The sequence below is a fragment of the Periophthalmus magnuspinnatus genome, chromosome 11, assembly GCF_009829125.3.
Source record: "Periophthalmus magnuspinnatus isolate fPerMag1 chromosome 11, fPerMag1.2.pri, whole genome shotgun sequence".
In the NCBI taxonomy this organism is placed as follows: domain Eukaryota; kingdom Metazoa; phylum Chordata; class Actinopteri; order Gobiiformes; family Gobiidae; genus Periophthalmus; species Periophthalmus magnuspinnatus.
The window spans coordinates 30,348,943-30,368,116 of record NC_047136.2 but is presented as its reverse complement, the minus strand read 5'-3'; the positions used below and the strand labels follow the sequence as shown (position 1 = coordinate 30,368,116).

At 39.5% G+C, this 19,174-nt stretch overlaps 1 protein-coding gene across 1 annotated transcript in view; it reads left to right on the top strand.

Annotated features, from left to right (window-relative positions):
• LOC117379139 (carcinoembryonic antigen-related cell adhesion molecule 20-like) overlaps positions 1-18,881 on the top strand; it is a 57,368-nt gene extending 38,487 nt beyond the window's left edge. The window contains exons 8-10 of the mRNA XM_033975859.2: positions 3,515-3,632; positions 13,726-13,766; positions 13,835-18,881. Coding sequence (XP_033831750.1) covers positions 3,515-3,632; positions 13,726-13,744 — 137 coding nt within the window. The 3' untranslated portion in view covers positions 13,745-13,766; positions 13,835-18,881. The remainder of the gene's footprint in view (positions 1-3,514; positions 3,633-13,725; positions 13,767-13,834) is intronic.
• The last annotated feature ends 293 nt before the right edge of the window (positions 18,882-19,174 follow it).

Here is a 19,174-nt window from a genome sequence, read left to right as displayed (position 1 = left end):
TAGGTCATTTTTCAAAAACATTTCTTACACGCACATACATTGGTCTAGACAGCTGAAATTCTCATCACACATGTGATATGAGGGTATTAATAGAATGCACTAAAAATTGATCAAAATGAACATTATAGTTCCCCCTACCCATAAGGTGAAACGCCAACATTATCCAATTCCTATGGAATTTGGGAAATCAATTGGTGGCATGAGAAGAACCAAAAAAGTCAATTACACTATACCTGTATTATGTACGTGGTTGCTGGTGCAAAGCCACAGACCCCTCTCATATGGAGCCAGGGCCACACAGCCTAGGGCCACACTGCATATTAACATTGTTCTTCATTTTTCTGCCCAAACAAATGCATTTTTCACCTCCTGAACATGCACGAAAAGTGCATGTTCAGGAATTTTTTGAATGCATGCACATAAATCGGAACAGTGATAGAGAATCATGGGACAAGCATAAAAATGAATTGAAGCACTGCCCCATGATGGACAGGAAGTCGGCCATATTGGATCGAAAATTCGCCATCTTTTTTTGCTGCGTGTTTTCAAAATGTATCTAATCGAAGATTTTTGGTCCAAATGAGCTCAGATTTAACATGCCACATCCAGACACATGGATTTTCATAAATCATCCACCTTTTTTTTTCCAAATTCCACGCTATTTGCCTATACGCCTCTGCCGAATAACGCCTTCATTTCCTGTTTCTTTGACTCCTGCTCACAGACACATGGATCAGCTTAAAAAGCTCAAATTCTAATCACTGATGCAGAATAAAACTGTGAATAGAGAACCATAATAAACATGTGTCCAGTGACCTCTATAGCGCCCCCTACAGTACAGGTGAAAGACACAACTTTGTCCGATTGGTATGAAATTTGGTGAGATCATTGTGGGCCTCAAAAGGGGCAAAAAAGTCCATTACACCATACCTGTATTATGCACAAGGTTGCCAGTTCAACGCCGTGGACCACCATTATAATGCAATTGCCACACAGCGCTATAGAAACTGTGTGAATGGGGCGGATAGCGGCCGGGTGGGGGGAATGCTGCGTGGGGGTGGTGGCTCACCCCGGGCCGTCGCGTGAGGGGCGGTTGCGCGGGGGGCAAGGGCCATCATCGCCGCTTGCGGCTTTAATTTCATTTGAGTTTGTTTGAGTGAAACAACACAGTGTATACTCTTTTATATACATTGTACACAATGTATACTCTTATATACAGTGTACACAATGTATACTCTTATATACAGTGTACACAATGTTTACACTTATATACAGTGTACATAGTGGATACACTTACTGTATATACAGTGTACGTAAGAAAGACCTTACAACATCACTTCACCATCCAGCCAAATAAACAGATTTCTTTTCACTTTTAAGCGAATTATAATGTTGTTTCCTCATCAAAAACATACTTGGAATTGTATTTTTTTTTAAGTTTATCCGCAATTGTTATCCACCACATTAATGAACATTTGTAAATACACTGATTATAATAGTGTGCAGTCCACACCTTCACCAAAATACAACTCTCTCTTCCATATTCGCTTTCAAGTCGCTATTGCACAGAGATCAGGTCTGAATCTAGTAGATTTCTCAGTTGATGGGGCCTTAGCTGAACAAAATTTACCATAGTTGACTGATTCTTTTGGTAGGATTAGATTAAAAAGATGTATATGGACCACAGAAGAGAAGATAAAAAATGGAGCGAGTTACATGGAATTTGTTCACATTCTGGGCAATTGAGTTCTATTTTTTATGTATTGTAGTTTTTGCTCAGTACATTTTAAAGCTTTTGCCAGCATCGTGTCACACACCCTTTTAGCTGCAGCTCGTCTGCTGACAAAAACTAAAAGATGAGAGTGCTGTGCTGTGTAACCTGCTCTGCCTCCCTGTCTCATATAGAGTGGAATTCAGAAATGTTACTGATTTATGTTGGAACATCCTCCTTCAGCCTCCCTCTGCCTGTCAGATCCTCTCAGTATTTAACAGAGTTTAAGACCAGAATGAAAACCCACCTCTTCTCCCTGGTCTTGAACACTAGACAGGATATACAGATGTTTTATTGTTCTTTTCCTATGCATCATGCTATCTGTATATTTGTTTTTGTTGACTTTTTTGTGAAGCTCTTTGGTCAACTGAAGTTGTTTTAAATGTGCCATATAAATACTCTGAATTTCGATCATTAACTGATGAACAGGACATGTCGGTAGTCAACCAAGATGTTGTTTAGTTGACTACAACCCTAAGTCAACTGTTCAATCTTGACTAACAGTTCAGTCTTGACTAAAATGTTCAAACCACATTGAACATTAGCACTTCTCCAAAGAAAAGTGTCTGGCTCCGCCCCTGAACTCTGCATGACACTGCATTTCAATTGATTATGTAAATTATATTTTTCTCAGATTTTGCAAAATTGTGAGTATAAATTACATAATCAGTCATCATAATTTTCAGGTCATCAACGTTTAGAGCAGGGGTCCCCAACCTTTTTTGCACCACGGATGTAGGTTTTATTTTCACGGACCGGCCTTCTACGCGTGGCAGATAAATATGGCAAAAATAAGTTAAGTGCATAAAAAATACAACTCACCATACCGATGCATCAGTGGGAGCTTGTTTCTTCTTTCCTTCTTGCTCACGTTTGTTTCTTTCAAAAAACTCAAAATCTTATCTATTAATCCCAGGTGCTTAGTCTTCATGTGCCAAAGCAGTTTTGAAGGTTTCATTGCCTCATTTGCTTTTCCCGCATATTACGCAGAGCAGACTCTGCGCGTGAGAGTCACATGTAGCGACAAACCCATATTTTAAGTAGGACTCCTGGTATTGTCTGTTAAATTTTGCTTTCTTTTTCTTGGAGGTCGTAGTCTCCTCTTCTGGCTCCTCAATTGGCCTTTTCCCCTTTGTTAAAAAGCTCTCCAAAGACGTTTGTTTTGGCTCATTTTCACTAACTTGTGGCTCTACTTTTGGGTGACGTGGCTGATGTGTTATACGTGATACGTCATCGCGGAGGACAAGAGCAGATAATATACTTGCCACTACATCAAATAGATTTCTGTGGCGATTTCCTATCAGAATTTTCAGTAGTACGCTGACGCTTAAGTTTGCGCGAAATATCTAAAGTTTTCATACCTTGTCCAAGGTATTCAACTATTTCATGCTTTTCGGCACTAGAGAGATCCTTTTTCTTTCCCATATTGCTTGAAAATAGTGATCTGCTTTTTTCCTTTGATTGGACTTACCTGGCAAACTAATTGGCCCAGGTGTCTGTGATTGTTTTCACTGACCCAAAGAGCCCTGAGACACAATATCATCCTTGAGTTTCACTGGAAAATAGGTCAGTGATTGTTTTCACTGACCCAAAGAGCCCTGAGACACAATATCATCCTTGAGTTTCACTGGAAAATACAAAATATTACAAAATTTATGATACTTAAAATACATACACTGCGCTCCAAATTATTATGCAAATTGTATTTGAGTCTTTTAGTTCTGATATTACTGTTGTCTCCAGGAGAGGGCGAGCTGGACGATGGGCTGTCGGACGGAGCCATCGCCGGGATCGTGATTGGAGTTTTAGCTGCGGTTGCTCTTGCCATTGGATTGTTCATCTACTGTCGACAGAAAGTGCCGTAAGTACCAAGATAAAGTTCTTAAAGTGAAGTGCAGCTGTGTGGAATCTAGTATCCAGTGCAGTATCCAGTGCAGTGATGTCATGCTGAGAGTGTTCTACATGTATGTCTATGGAAGAATGTTTCTGCAGTTACCATGGTGACACCATGGTAACTGCATGATGACATGGTGACACAATGCACACATTAGCAACAAAAAAGCATTAAGATCAGTGTTGGGCATCTTACTTCAAAAATGTAATTAGTTATAGTTACAAGTTACTTCTCCCAAAAAGTAACTGAGTTAGTAACTCAGTTACTTTTTGGGAGAAGTAACTAGTTACTAGGCAAAGTAACTACTCCGCGTTACTTTACTCCACGTTACTTATTATGTTAAAACAATAAAAACAGATGTGAACCTTTAACATTGATTTTACTTTAACAGATTGCAATTATTTTGCATTTGTTTCCAAGTAAATTATAGAATTTATCAAAAATTTAAAAATATATAAAACATTTCATTTGAAGTGCAAATAAATCAACATGTCACACAATTTCAACTTCAAGTATTTTCTTCATTAAAATAAACAGTAACAATAAAGTGCTTTCAGTATAATACTGAAAAGATTCATTACCATGTTTTGTAAAACTAAGGCATTCAAATGTAAACCATGTAAAATAATACAAAACCTTTAACCTTCTCTGGCCACACACTGTAATTCTCAATATTTGCCCAGTATTCAAATATTAATCACCTCTGATCTGAGCCTGTTCCTCTTTGGAGAGAACACAGTCACGTTTCTGATCAAAACACAACTCGGACCCAATCCGCTGTGAATGCACGTGTGGACAGGACATCATTTCCCATCATGCATTACGCGTTTGTAGTCCATGCAGGCGGCCGCAGTCGGTGGCATCTTGGACACAAAACTAACTGGCATGCACTGCGCACCGATCGACGGCGTCGTATCTGCGCCCGCCTCATCTCAAACAAACCTTTTATCTCTGAGACTCTGATGAAGAGCAGACTGAAATCAATTAAAAGTAACGCGCCACATTTTATTGTCAGTAACGGTAACGCCGTTACGACGCTGGTAAAAGTAATTAGTTAGATTACTCCGTTACTGAAAAAGTAACGCAGTTAGTAACACCGTTATAGTTTAACGCCGTTACTCCCAACACTGATTAAGATACTCTGAAAACTAAATAAAATTAACAAAATTGATTTAAAAAACACATTTTCAAGAGCCTGTGATCAATATGAGCGTTCATAGTTCTTTTTAGGATTTTGTCAACAAAAAAGGTGAGAAGGTGAGAGTGTCTCACTGAAAAACTGTTGGCTAATGCTAGCTAGTTTGTGACTGTTTAACAGCACAAATCAGCTCACCTGTTGTGGCTAAGTCAGTTATTTTAAGTGAGACTGTATTAAAATAAAGCTCAGATTAAAGTGTAACTTGAGGAACAGAGCTTCAGACAGAGCAGTACCTCCAGTTAGCTTGTGAGTCTGGTCAGAGGTGAATCTCCTGAGTTCAGATGGGCGTGATTGACAAGTGGATCAGGGACACCCTTGGTTCGTCCATATCAAAACAAATATGCCGGCATATGAGGGAAAAAGAAAGGACAAAAATTTCAGGGGTTCGAATCCCACTCTCGACATAAACGTCATTAACTGAGCCATCACATCCACTGATCCACAGGTGCAATTCTAGCTCCGGCCGTTGTGTCCTTTGGCAAGACACTTAACTCACCTCGCTTTACCATTTCTGCAGAATCAATGAGCGGAGCACTAAACTCTGTTCATCTGAGGGAGAGAAATGGGATCTGATTTGTAACTGATAAGCTCCTTTGTGTCACCTGCGTTCGTGTTTGGTTCTGGCTCAAGGCGCAGCAGCGGGAGTGGAGACCAAACTAATATCCTTCTGTATGAAAAAATACAGAGAGAACATTTTGGATTTGTCGGGGAATATAGCTCTAAGAAAAATCTATGACGTTTTGTTAAGAATGTGTTTTGCCATATTGCGACACCCACCCCATCCTCTATTACCAAATTTACTGATAACATGTTTGTTACCTCCTTAAAGCATATATAATAATTGTAAAAAATAAAGCTGACTACTTAGTGGATTTTGCCTATTGCGGGTTATGTTTAGAACGTAACCCTCATGATACGAGGGAACACTCTACTTACTTCATTCTCCAGTTTTATTGTCTTAATTGGTGATACACGTAGTATTTTACAGCGTCGTGTCGTCATTTTTGTACTAATGAAAACAAAAATGTGTTGTTCTCTAGTGAGCAAGGGCTGACAGCATGCGATGCTTTGTTGTGATGACATTTATGGCTACGTCAACTCCCATTGTTTTTTTTTGTTTGTTTTTTATTATTATTTTTATTAAGTCGTTTTAGATGAATATTGTGATTTAAAATGTATTGTAACTATAAAACAGACATGACGCAATATGTCTGCTTTAAGTCAAACCAGTGGCCCACACATGGACCGTAACTTCACGGTTGTGTTCAGGAAATCTGGGAATCCTCAGCTGTTTGTATTTCAGAGCAGAGCTGTCAAAGCCAGAGCTAATAAGTCACATTTTACAAACGCAGCTCGAACATTCTTGACAGTAGTCCTGCTCTCTCCAACTCACAACACGTCAAGATTAACACACAAACCCTGCATATTTAGGCTGAGTTCTTCTCTCAAATAGAAAACCCTCTGTTCCATCTTGTGATGTCATCATGTGTAGAAAAATATGAAGTTTAAATCTGACAAATGGACAAATCATTGTAGGAGTGAAGACGTTTTACTGCTCATCCAAGCCGCTTCTTCAGTTCTGAACTGAACTGAAACTTCATCTTTTGCTATGGATCAGACCTGGACGACTGAGGGATTACACAGATATGTCATCATGTGGTAATACAGGAAGTGCTTCACTGTGTTTTTAAACTCCATACACCTTTACTAGAATCATTTGGGCGATTTCATCCCTAGAATTGTTAATCTCTATTGAACTAAAACGAGCTGTTAACTTGAAAACTACCACTTCATGACATCACAAGGTGGAACAGAGCATTTTGAGCTTTTGAGATGTAGACAGACTAATAATAAAGTGTTACTCAAACATGTGTGAATGAAAAAAAACAGGAGGAGGAAACAGCATTAGAATAAGGCTTAAAGCTCACAAGAGTCCATATTGTGTGATCTGTGGATATTTAACCATTCATAACCATTTAAAGTAGAGTAAACGTTGACACATTTAAAGCCACATTCTCGTGATACTTGCACAGTTCAGAAAAATTACGAGGCTTTAAAATATTTTAATGACTATATTTGTGTCTAATGGAGGATGTAAGGAGCCATCGCAGCAGCTCTAAAGCTCTGTCAGCACCAGTGACAGACAACACAATAAGTCCTGAACCAAAAGTCCTCCCAAAACATGGCTTCAGGACCTAGAGTGTGTCAGTGAGGCTCGTAGATGTCACTACATTCCCCTTCTATTGTGTGCGGCACCTGCGAAACATGAGACTGAGAGTTTGGAATACACTGCAGACTCTAAACATGGCTATGGCTCTGACTTTAGTTTGACTGAATGTTGACCTGTTTTATTCTTATTTAGACGTGTGTAAATATAGTTGTTGCTGAGTGGTAGAGTGGTTAGCCATCTCACTACATAGCAGGAAGACTGAGGACCCAAGAAGTCCCACACACTCTTTGAATCAAACAGAACCTGAACTCTTCTGTTGTTAGGACTAAGTGGACTGTGACATCTGACGACTGCAGGACTTGTGTTGTTCACCTGATGTAGTGTAATTTTGTGTGTCTTAAACTGAATGGTATAGGAATGCTGTGATCCCCTCTGCAAACAAATTTACCCTTGGGTACTAATAAAGAAACCTTGAACCTTGACTCCAGCTGGGCAGTCCTGACAGGATCTTGGCTCAGGTCTGCTGCCCCCCACTGAAGGACCAGTGTTCCCAAAAGTAACATTTTTACATGAGACACACTAATGCACTTGTCTCCCATGCACACTGCAGTGTTTTTTGCGTTTGTGAAAAACCTCGGCTGTGTCCCAGTGTCTATGTGCAAACCTGAGGAGCTGTTGTCATGGCGAGTTTCACCTGTGCAGGTGTGTTGTCCTGGAGCTATTTGAGTAGTGCCCCCCCCCCCCCCCCCCACACACACACACACATATACACACACACACACACACATGCTTCTCCCGTCTGGGATATGGGCAAATATTATCAGACGAAGACAGAGCTGCCGGTCTTTGGACTTTTTAGTGTGTCGATTATTTTTTGGTTTGGTCGATCTGCTGTCTAGAAGGAAAAAAAAAGTATATATATATATATATATATGGACTGCCTTTTAGCTTTGATTATGGCACGTATTAATATGTTGCATTAATATTTTACCAAGATCTTGCATTGATGATGGTAGTCTGACCTCTGCACAAAGCCTTCTCCAGCAGATCCCAAAGATTTTCAGTGGGGTTAAGGTCTCGACTTTGTGGTGGCCAATCCATGTGTGAAAATGATGTCTCATGCTCCCTGAACCACTCTTTCACAATTTGAGCCCGATTAATCCTGGCATTGTCATCTTGGAATATGCCCGAGCCATCAGGAAAAAAAAATCCATTGATGGAATAACCTGGTCATTCACTACAGTCAACTGACCTCATTCTTTGAGCACACACACACACATTATATATATATATATATATATATATATATATATATATATATATATATATATATATATATATACAGTGAGGCAAATAATTATTTGAACACCCTGTGATTTTGCAAGTTCACCCACTTAGAAATCATGGAGGGGTCTGAAATTTTCATCTTAGGTGCATGTCCACTGTGAGACACATAACCAAAAAAAAAATTCTGGAAATCACATTGCATGATTTTTTTTAAATAATTTATTTGTATGTTACTGCTGCAAATAAGTATTTGAACACCTGTCTATCAGCTAGAATTCTGACCCTTAAAGACCTGTTAGTCCACCTCCACTTCACGTATTATCCTAAATTAGAAACACCTGTTTGAGGTCGTTAGCTGCATAAAGACACCTGTCCACCCTATACAATCAGTAAGACTCCAACTACTAACATGGCCAAAGAACTGTCAAAATGTACAAGAGACAAAATTGTAGACCTCTACAAGGCTGGAAAGGGCTACGGGGCAATAGTCAAGCAGCTTGGTGAAAAAAGATCCACTGTTGGAGAAATTATTAGAAAATGGAAGAAGCTAAACATGACTGTCAATCTCCCTCGGACTGGGGCTCCATGCAAGATCTCACCTCACCTCGTGAGGTCTCAATGATCCTAAGAAAGGTGAGGAATCAACCCAGAACTACACGGGAGGAGCTGGTCAATGACCTGAAAAGACCTGGGGCCACCGTTTCCAAGGTTACTGTTAGTAATACACTAAGATGTCATGGTTTTAAATCATGCATGGCACGGAAGGTTCCCTTGCTTAAACCAGCACAGGCCAGTCTTAAGTTTGCCAATGACCGTTTGGATGATCCAGAGGAGTGATGGGAGAAAGTCATGTGGTCAGATGAGACCAAAATAGAACTTTTTGGTCTTAACTCCACTCGCCATGTTTGGAGGAAGAATGATGAGTACCAACCAAAGAACACCATCCCTACTGTGAAGCATGGGGGTGGAAACATCATGCTTTGGGGATGTTCCACTTGCCATTTTTGGAGGAAGAAGAATGATGAGTACCATCCAAAGAACGTCATCCCCACTGTGAAGCATGGGGGTGGAAACATCATGCTTTGGGGATGTTTTTCTGCACATGGGACAGGACGACTGCACTGTATTAAGGAGAGGATGACCGGGGCCATATATTGCGAGATTTTGGGGAACAACCTCCTTCCCTCAGTTAGAGCATTGAAGATGGGTCGTGGCTGGGTCTTCCAACGTGACAATGACTTGAAGTACACAGCCAGGAATTAAGGAGTGGCTCCATAAGAAGCATATCAAGGTTCCGGAGTGGCCTTGCCAGTCTCCAGACCTAAACCCAATAGAGGAAGATCAAACTCCATGTTTCTCAGCGACAGCCCAGAAACCTGACTGATCTAGAGAAGATCTGTGTGGAGGAGTGGGCCAAAATCCCTCCTGCAGTGTGTGCAAACCTGGTGAAAAACTACAGGAAACGTTTGACCTTTGTAATTGCAAACAAAGGTTCTCAGGTGTTCAAATACTTATTTGCAGCAGTAACGTACAAATAAATTATTTTAAAAATCATACAATGTGATTTTCAGATTTTTTTTTTAATTATGTCTCACAGTGGACATTCACCTAAGATGAAAATTTCAGACCCCTCCATGATTTCTAACTGGGAGAGCTTACAAAATCACAGGGTGTTCAAATACTTATTTGTCTCACTATATATATATATATATATATATATATATATATATATATATATATATATATATGTGTGTGTGTGCGTATGTATTTATTATATATTATATGTCCCACCCAGTTTTCCACATGTCCTCTGCCTTTTCGCACAATTTAACCTCTGCTGTCTCTGCTCTTCTGAGTCTATGTTTTGTCAACAGTCCAACCACATTCTTATGTTTCTGAGCTGTCCGTCAAATGAAGGGTGTACTGATTAAGTACTGATTTAAACCTGGTTCAGACCTGGTGTAAACCTGGTTTAGATCTGGTTCAGACCTGTTCTAGTCTGGTTTATACCTGGTTTAGCCTGGTTTAGGCATAGTTTAGACCTGTTTAGGCCTGGTTCAGACCTGGTTTAGGCCTGTTTTAGACCTGATTTAGGTTCAGTTCAGACCTGATTTAGGCCTAGTTTAGACCTGATTTAGGCTTGGTTCAGACCTGGTTTAGGCCTGGTTCAGGATGAAGTAGGTGAGGTATGTGAGGAATGTGTCGTGTCTGAACTCGTTTTGCAGATTTCTTTCTTGTTGAAGAGGGTTTTTTTCTCTTTTCCGGTCGAGGCCACACAGATTTCACACAGGAATCCTCATTCATTTAAACTGCCTTTCAACCATCTTTAAGTTTATAGATGTACAGTTCTCACCGTGAAGTTGAAAACATACTCAAAGCATCAGTATGTCACTTTTTTCCCCAAAATTTGACTAAAATAAAAGCATGCTTTTTGTTTTTTGTTTTTTTTTTGTTTTTGTTTTGTTTTTTGTTTTGTTTTTTTCATTATGAGTGTTTTTATTGCACTGAAAACCATGTATCCTTACTGCGAGTGGGCTTGCATCTCCACAAACCTGACTCTTATTTGACTTGTTTCTAGTGTTGTTCCTTTGGCTATAATATCGGTCAAATGCAGAGGACAAATTTCCCTCACCTTAACCTTAATATATGACAGTATGGCACGTACCATATTCAGAAGTGGTCCCTATTGCGGGTATTTTTATGTTCTAAAAATAATCCGTGAAGTAGTCAACTTTATTTTTTTACAATTATTTCATATGCTTTAAGGCCGTAAAACCCCTCATTACACACTTTATACACTTTTCTCAGACAGGCATTAGCATTTTCTCACATTTCTCTCTTGTTTAATTAATTAATAGTGACTCTTGTGTATTTCACAATTCCTCTGACCGTGCCTCTTTGTCCTCACTGCTCTGCTGTAGTGTCAATCGAACATTTATGTAAATTTGGCTGAACGCATTCTGTACTGTACAAGAGACACGACATGGAGGAGATTGATTGACAGTGGTCTACTACAATCCCTTAGCCAATCAGGACACAGAACACAATGCACGCTCATATACTGTAAAAAAAAAAAAAAAAAAAAAAAGCATGTAGAATTGCACTAGAAAAATCTACGAAATAGCGAGAAAGCAAAAGGTAAACCTGCGATATAGCGAGGGACCATTGTATTCGGAAGTATGGTTTTAACTTTCAATTTCCATTTTGCATCGAAGTAAATGGAGGAGGAGAACAAAAATGTTATGTATGATTTCCACGTTAAGTTTGTGATCATAAAAAAAATTGACGTGGAAATGAGTGGTCCAGTCCAAAAATTATGATACAGGAGACAGTCTGAGCTCAGAGACAAGTTTTTTTGTTGTTGTTTTTTTTTTTTTTTTTTTTTTTTTTTTTTTAAGAATTCCAGGTTAAGTTGAAGTTCTGGGGTATACAAAACTTTAAAACTGTAACGACAGTGTAAAATGTATACAAGCATTAATTAGTTTGTTACTGCTGGGGTGACAGTAGCTCAGTTGGCAGTATTTGTCCACAGACTCACAGGTTGGCGGTGTGATTCCAGCTCCCACAGACAAATGCTGTTGTTGTATTCTTGGGCAAGACACTTAACCCACCTCGCCCCCAGTGTCTGTGTACTCTGGTGTATGAATGTATGTGTGAATGGGTGAGTGGTGCCTGGATGTAAAGCGCTTTGAGTGACTTGAAGATGGAAAAATGCTGTATAAAAATGTGACTATTTAGTTCAGTTCAGTCTTTTCCACTATTTTCTAAGTAAAATGTGAGCGATCAGTAGACTATAAAACAGAATCAAAATACATTTTGAAAGTTATACAGTAGGAGCTAGGGATGGGATTATAAACAATTACATCATTTATTGTGATAAGAAGAGCTAATCACCATTATATCATCGGAATGTGCAGAAAAAAACAATTCCGGTCTCTTGTAGATCACTCTTGTTTTCACTTACAACAAAGTACAACACTCTTACTGTATTTTCCAGAGTATATGTCGCACTGGAGTATATGTCGCACTGGAGTATATGTCGCACTGGAGTATATGTCGCACTGAAGTATATGTCGCACTGGAGTATATGCCGGGCAGACACCTAGTACTGCTCTATAGCCTGGGTCCCAAAGTGAGATCCTGAGGCACTGATGGGCTGTGACATGATTTTAAGATAAAAATCATGAAACTGTATTTATTCAGTTTTTACTCTTCGTTATTACTATTAAACTACTACACATGATTTACTTGAAATGATTCTGAAGGTCAGTTTCTTTTGCAGTGGGGGTCCTGAGTCAGTACCGTGGTTATTTTGCCTGGTTTAGCTTGATGACCCCTGACCCCTGCCCTATGGGAAGTGTATATAGTCTCTGGTCCATGGATGTAAACACGTGTGCTGTGTCATGTTACTGCAGTGGATGAGGTTAGCGCTGTTAGCTTAGCTCCCTGTGTCACTGTTTCTGGAGTGGTTTATGACAGACATTTAGTTTAAGCTCCCTCAGCCATCTATATGTATAATATAGATCCACATCTCTCTCCATTCTACCACCACCTCTCTGTCCCTGCAGGCTCTCTCGCTTTCCAATCCCACTTCTTTTCTTTCTCTCCCCTCTTTTACCTTTTCTCCCTCTTTCTTCACCTCTCTTTCTCCCCCTCTCCCCCTCTCCCTGTCTCTCCTATCTCTCTGTCTTTCCTTCTCTTTCTATCTCGCCCCCTCTCTCCTTTCTCTTTCTTTCCTCTTTCTCCACATTCTCTCTCTCCTCTCTATTTCCCTCTCTCCTCTTCCTCTCCTCTTCCTCTCTCTTGTTTCTTCTGTCATTTATCTGAGCCCCATATCAGTGTTTCTGTGAAAACTTTGACAGACGCATTTATTCACATGTTTGAGTTTTGCATTCCTTCACGGACTCTGACAGCTGTAAATGACTCATTGGACTGAGCTGGGCCAGAAACACAAACAGTTTTTTGGGTTTTTTTTTTTGTTTTTTGTTTTGTTTTTTTTTTTTTCATGCATATTACGATTCCCTGTGTACTTGATGTATTTGTCCATAATGAGCCTGAGTGTGGTGCTGTAGATTAGCACACTGCTCATGTTCTAACAAATGTCTTATATGATATTTTACTGTTAAAATGATTGTTATAATTATTCACAATTATTCCTCCAAAAAAGACAAATAATCCAAATACCTGTCCCCTCCTTGAACCACCACCTTAACGTGACGAAGGGAAAAAAGACCCAGGCTGATCACTGACCTTTAGAAATTACTCCATCTCCATCTTGATTAAAGTTTAACAACACAGCTCTGTCTTTAGGTTTCTGTTCTGTTCATTTATTACCTCCTGTTTGCTACATACTTAAAAACGATGCAAATTTTTGTCTAAACTGGTGCGTTGTTTTTGTTTTTCAGTGTGGAGTCTCCATATTAAAAACAACCTGAACGACCTCCTGGTGAGTGATTTTCATTGGTCAGAATGTGTCACATGACTTACTCAACTCTAACTCTTCCATGTGTTTAGGACAAGCTGGACCTGTACTGACGTCTCCCCACTCTTGACCACACTGCTGTGAACGGACTGCATTACCCGTGATGCACTGCTCAATGTTACCCACGATGCACCGCTCATCAGCTGCTCAGGGTGGAGGGAGACGCGAACATTTAAACCCCTAAAACACTGGATTCTAACTCTTTTGGATGATTTTTCTCGAGCAGTACTACACTTCCCATGATCCTTTGCTTCTCACTCTTTCTTGGCGTTGGATACTACCGTTCTTCTCAAAGGGACTTAAATCTTTGTTTTTGTTGAGAGACATTTTATTTGGTTGGACACTTGGGACATTGGCTGCATTGAGGATGTTTGATGAAATGTTTTGATGAACTTTTCAGGTTAAGAGGAGTTTTGGAGCTCAGAATTACCTCACGCTAAAACCAAAATCCATCCGTGAAAAGAAGAAGCCACTCATATCAGTTGTGTGTTATTGTTCAAAAGATTGTGACCTGTCCCCTGCTCTGCTACAGATTACGATAAAGTGAATACTTTTAAAATAATTTAAATTTAAGAATGGCTTTAGGGTTGATATGTGTCTGTGCCGTGGTGCCAGTCTCCTGTGGTAGTTCAGTACATATGGCAGATTAGTCGGACCTGCCGCACACATAGTAGAGTTCCATAACTGTTAATTAGCAACCATAACTGTTACTTAACAACCATAATGTTAACAAGAGCCAAAACTAAACAGTACAATAGCCTAGTTATTGTTTCACTAATAACAACAACAATTTATTTAGTTAAAAATTGACTTTTGTGAACTTTAAACAATGTTAGAACATTGTTACCTTATGTTGTTTTGTTTCATTCACACATGGTTGAGTAAGTAGTCTGTCCAAAGCTCAAAATGCTCTGTTCCACCTTGTGATGTCATGAAGTGGAATACGTTGTGTGGAGTGTTTTTAAACGTCATCAATAGTCCCAAGATCAGATAGATCCCGACTCAAATCAGAGACCAGATTGTCAATTTTGTTTTTAAGAATGACAGAATAACATTATGACCACCTGCCCCCAAAACTGTGCAGTATCAGAGGGTCTTTAGTCCTGCTTTAGTCCTGCTTTAGTCCTGCTTTAGTCCTGCTTTAGTCCTGCTTTAGTCCTGCTTTAGTCCTGCTTTAGTCCTGCTTTAGTCCTGCTTTAGTCCTGCTCTAGTCCTAGTTCTGCTTTAGTCCTGTTTTAGTCCTAGTTTAGTGCTGCTTTAAGGCTCCGCCCACAAGCCTACATCACCCTTGCTAGTACACAACAATTTTCCATAAATATACAAAAACATGATACAAAACAATACACTACAAGTTCACAAACTTGGTGTGATGTGCAGCAGTTTGATTAGTGGGATGCAACTGATCGTGTTAAATGAAGTGGGAGTGATTTAGAGTGGAAAGCGGGAGGGGAGACTCAGAGCGTCAAAAACAAATGTGAAACTTATAAAACATGTGAATATGTTGTTTTTGGCAAATATTGCCAAAACAACATGTACCTAAAACAATAAAGGGTAACATGGTGATCTAAATATGCTACACATTAGCAGTGTTGGCACACCCCACCCCAAGTGTAATAGTCCCTCTAAGACCTGGTTTAGTTCTTGTCTAGTCCAGGTTAAGTCCTGGTCTAGTCTCAGAACATGGAGCAGCAGGTTGTCATAATGTTGTTTTTTTTGTTTGCTTTTTTGTTTTGTTTTTTTTTCACTGTGCTAAGTCCAAACTGGTGCAGAAATTGACTAAAATGGCCCAGATAAGTTATTTAATACCAAACTAAATCTGCGTCTGTAGAAATTCTGTATATAATGTCCCATTGTACAAACTATTGACTCAAGAACAATAAAAAATTAGGTCCACAAAATTGGTTGAAAAACACTTGAATTACAAACATTTAATATTCACATGAGTAACTTCAAAACTCAAAATCAAAGGTAAGAAGTTATTTCTGAGATTATTCACAAATTATCATATTAAAATGCTTATGGCAGGTTGGACTTCTACTAAAACAAAGTTAAGATCATTATATTTACAATTTAACTCAAGATTTGACTTTTTTCTCCCAATTGATCCATTGTTTAGGTTTGAAATTTTACTTCCTGGTTAGAAATCTTGACACCACACTAGGGTTTTCCTTAACTGTTACCTAGCAACCACACTGTGTAGTACACTAAAATAAGAAAACACATTTATTTTGTTGAAATAATGCTTCAGTATCAAAAGATGTGATTCTGGGTAAAGATTGTGCTGAAATTTTGCACAGAATTTTCCAAGTGTGATGTCATTAATGTGGAACTTTCTCAAATAGAGTAATTCAATTTTTCAACTTTTCTTCAAAAATTGCTTAAAAAATAGCTGAGTAAAAATCAGTTCTCCTTCTGTTAATCTTCCTTTAGTCCTACTTTAGACCTGGCTTAGTCCTACTTTAGACCTGGTTTAGTTCTGCTTTAGTCCTGCTTTAGTCCTGCTTTAGTCCTACTTTAGTCCTGCTTTAGTCCTGCTTTAGACCTGCTTTAGACCTGCTTTAGTCCTGCTTTAGTCCTGCTTTAGTCCTGCTTTAGTCCGGGTTTAGCCCTGGTTTAGTCCTGGTTTAGGCCTTCTTCTGTCATTTATATCTAAACCATTTGTTGTGCTGAAGTCTGACGTCATAATGCTGATATAAACATATGCACTTTAACTCGTACAGTGCCTTAGTAAAATGCATGTCTCCCAACGAAGCTGCACTGTATAACTGTTCTAATGGAGAGTCCACGATATGTTTCTATGGAAATGTTATTGCATCCCAGAGAAGGCCCCGCCATATGACATTAAACACATCTACAGGGAGAGTTCTAGAATCTAAGCAAAAACAATAATATCTCCATGGGGACAAGCAGGTGGTGGACTCTCCCAGAAAAGTTACTCCTTTAAACTCTAGATAAATGATATGAACTGGTCTGTGGAGCTCTCAGACGCAGTATTGTAGGAAACATTAGCTCTGATTGTGATGTTTGGTGCTGTCATTACATAGATTAGTGTTTATCAGTGTGCAGTACTTTTGGATAGATGCTCTGTGTATGTCGTTATCACAGACTGTATAAAGTGGATGGGGGGAATGATACATTCAGCTCCAGTCAAATAAAGCTCATTGACGCTAGCAGTTATAGTGGCTAATCTGGAATTCTGACCACGGGTCTCATAGCAACACGAGAGCCAGTCGAGCTCGAGAGTGTTGAAGGTAACACCCCTTTCCACCCGCAGCACTGGTTTGGCAGGGAGAATGTATGCTTGTCACGATAATCACTATGTTGACATATCCTTCAGTACACGAAAGTTGGAACATTATTTTTGGCAGCCAATATTTATCATGGTAGTTTTTGTTCTTTTTTTATACTACAATTAGATTTCTGACTTCGACTTCATTCTGCCATTTATGTTTTTCAGCTAATATTTTGTTACGATATTGTACATTTGTAATATTTTTGGAGGATCGTGGGTTTTTTTTTTTTTTTTTTTTGGTTATTGTTCCATTTGCGATTTGACCTGTTTCCTCACTTTTCTACAAACTCGCAAAAGCCTCCCAGTGAGTGATACTGGTGCATTGGAGGGTGCTCATCTCCATGGAGATGTTATTGTTTTGCCTGGTATGTTCCGCAAAATGTTATCAAAATGATCAAGTTTCTCCGCCTGCTCCGGAAGTAAATGAAGCAGAATATGATTTTCTTTTAGGTCTTTCTCTGATGTATTTTAAATTACCGCAATGTTGAAATTTAAAATGTTCACTTGTACAGGAGTAGTAGATACTGATACACAATCCTAGAGTGTCCTCGTACAGTTGTCAGTGTGTGACAATAACGAAGATGTGAAATTATTTATTTGAATAACTTTACATATAAGTCGCATCTGAGTATAAGTTGCACCCCTGGACAAAGTCCGGACATAGTCCGGAAAATACGATACATGTTTCCAGTGAGAGGGAAAAGCCAACCTCCAGACACAAGGACAACATGCAAACAGGGAAACGTGCTGCTTGTGCTAAACGTATTCTTTTAGTTCATATTGATATAGTGATTCTATAGTCCCACTCTGCTTTGCCTCCACCTGGTTGTCTTCTGTCCATAGACTGTAAAGAAGTGGACTAAGTTAATGGGACTTCACCCACAGCATTCACAATTCTCTTTTGTGGGAGAGTTCCTCTGGACCTCAGTCCACCATGCATCTCCATCTCAAAGCCACTAACCACTCCTTTGAAGATGGTGAAGTTCAGATCTTAGCCAGAGAAAATAAATGGTTTGAGAGAGGAGTTAAAGAAGCTATTTTTGTTAGGAAAGAGAATCCTTCCTTAAACAGAAATGAGGGCCTGAGACATAATCTCTCCCCCATCTATAACACCATCCTTAGACCCAGAACAATAGCAGGGTCGTTAAGGGCTGAATAGGTTAGTCTCAGCTGAAACTGGAGACAATAGCTGTTTACAGTTTCAGTGTGGTTAGCCCCTCCCCTCAGATAGATTTAAAGGCAGTGGCCACCAGCATTCTGACCAGAACTGAAGAAGTGCTTGGATGAGCAGCGAAACGTCTTCACTCCTAGAAGATTTGTCCAATTGACAAGACTTAACTTTGTTGTTTGCTATGGATCAGACCTGGACCACTGAGGGTCTACACAGACCTCTGGTGATATACTTCACTCTGCCCCCTCCTGCTTCACCTGTGCCACTGCAGTTCTGGTGATATACTTCGCTCTGCCCCCTCCTGGTTCACCTGTGCCACTGTAGCATTGGCGATATACCCACTGCCCACTGCTGGTTATCTTCTGGAGCATCAGCGAGTCTGAACACGTATCTAAACATCAGGGAAAATGTGTTGAAAGTCTGGGAATTATTTAGAATATGTGGATAGGAAGGGGTGGAGCTCGTGCTTAATGACAGACCACTGACTACACTGTAAAAAGGAGTCTCTGAGAAATGTATATTTTATGGTTGGAACAAGATTAAAATCCTCTAAAAATGTCTCAGAATGCCACTTGTGTTTTGTTTCTCAGTTTTGTGATTTAATGTAGCAAGAACTGTGATTGTCTCCAAGGACATGGTCTTGCATTATCTTGAAAGTTCCACAGTGCAGCATTAAATCTAACTACCTCAATGGAGATCATTCCTGGACAAATGAGGGATTTCCACAGTCTAAGAAGGTTACAGGTCAAGAAAGGTTACAGGCTAAATCTGTGGAGAAGCAGTTTAGTTAAAGAAATGCAAGATCAGTTTTAATGCCATTGTGTGGAACATTCTAGGCAAAGTAATTACATCTCCATGGAGACAAGCAACTTCCACCACAAAAGTGACATGGCGCACCTTTAAATCCAT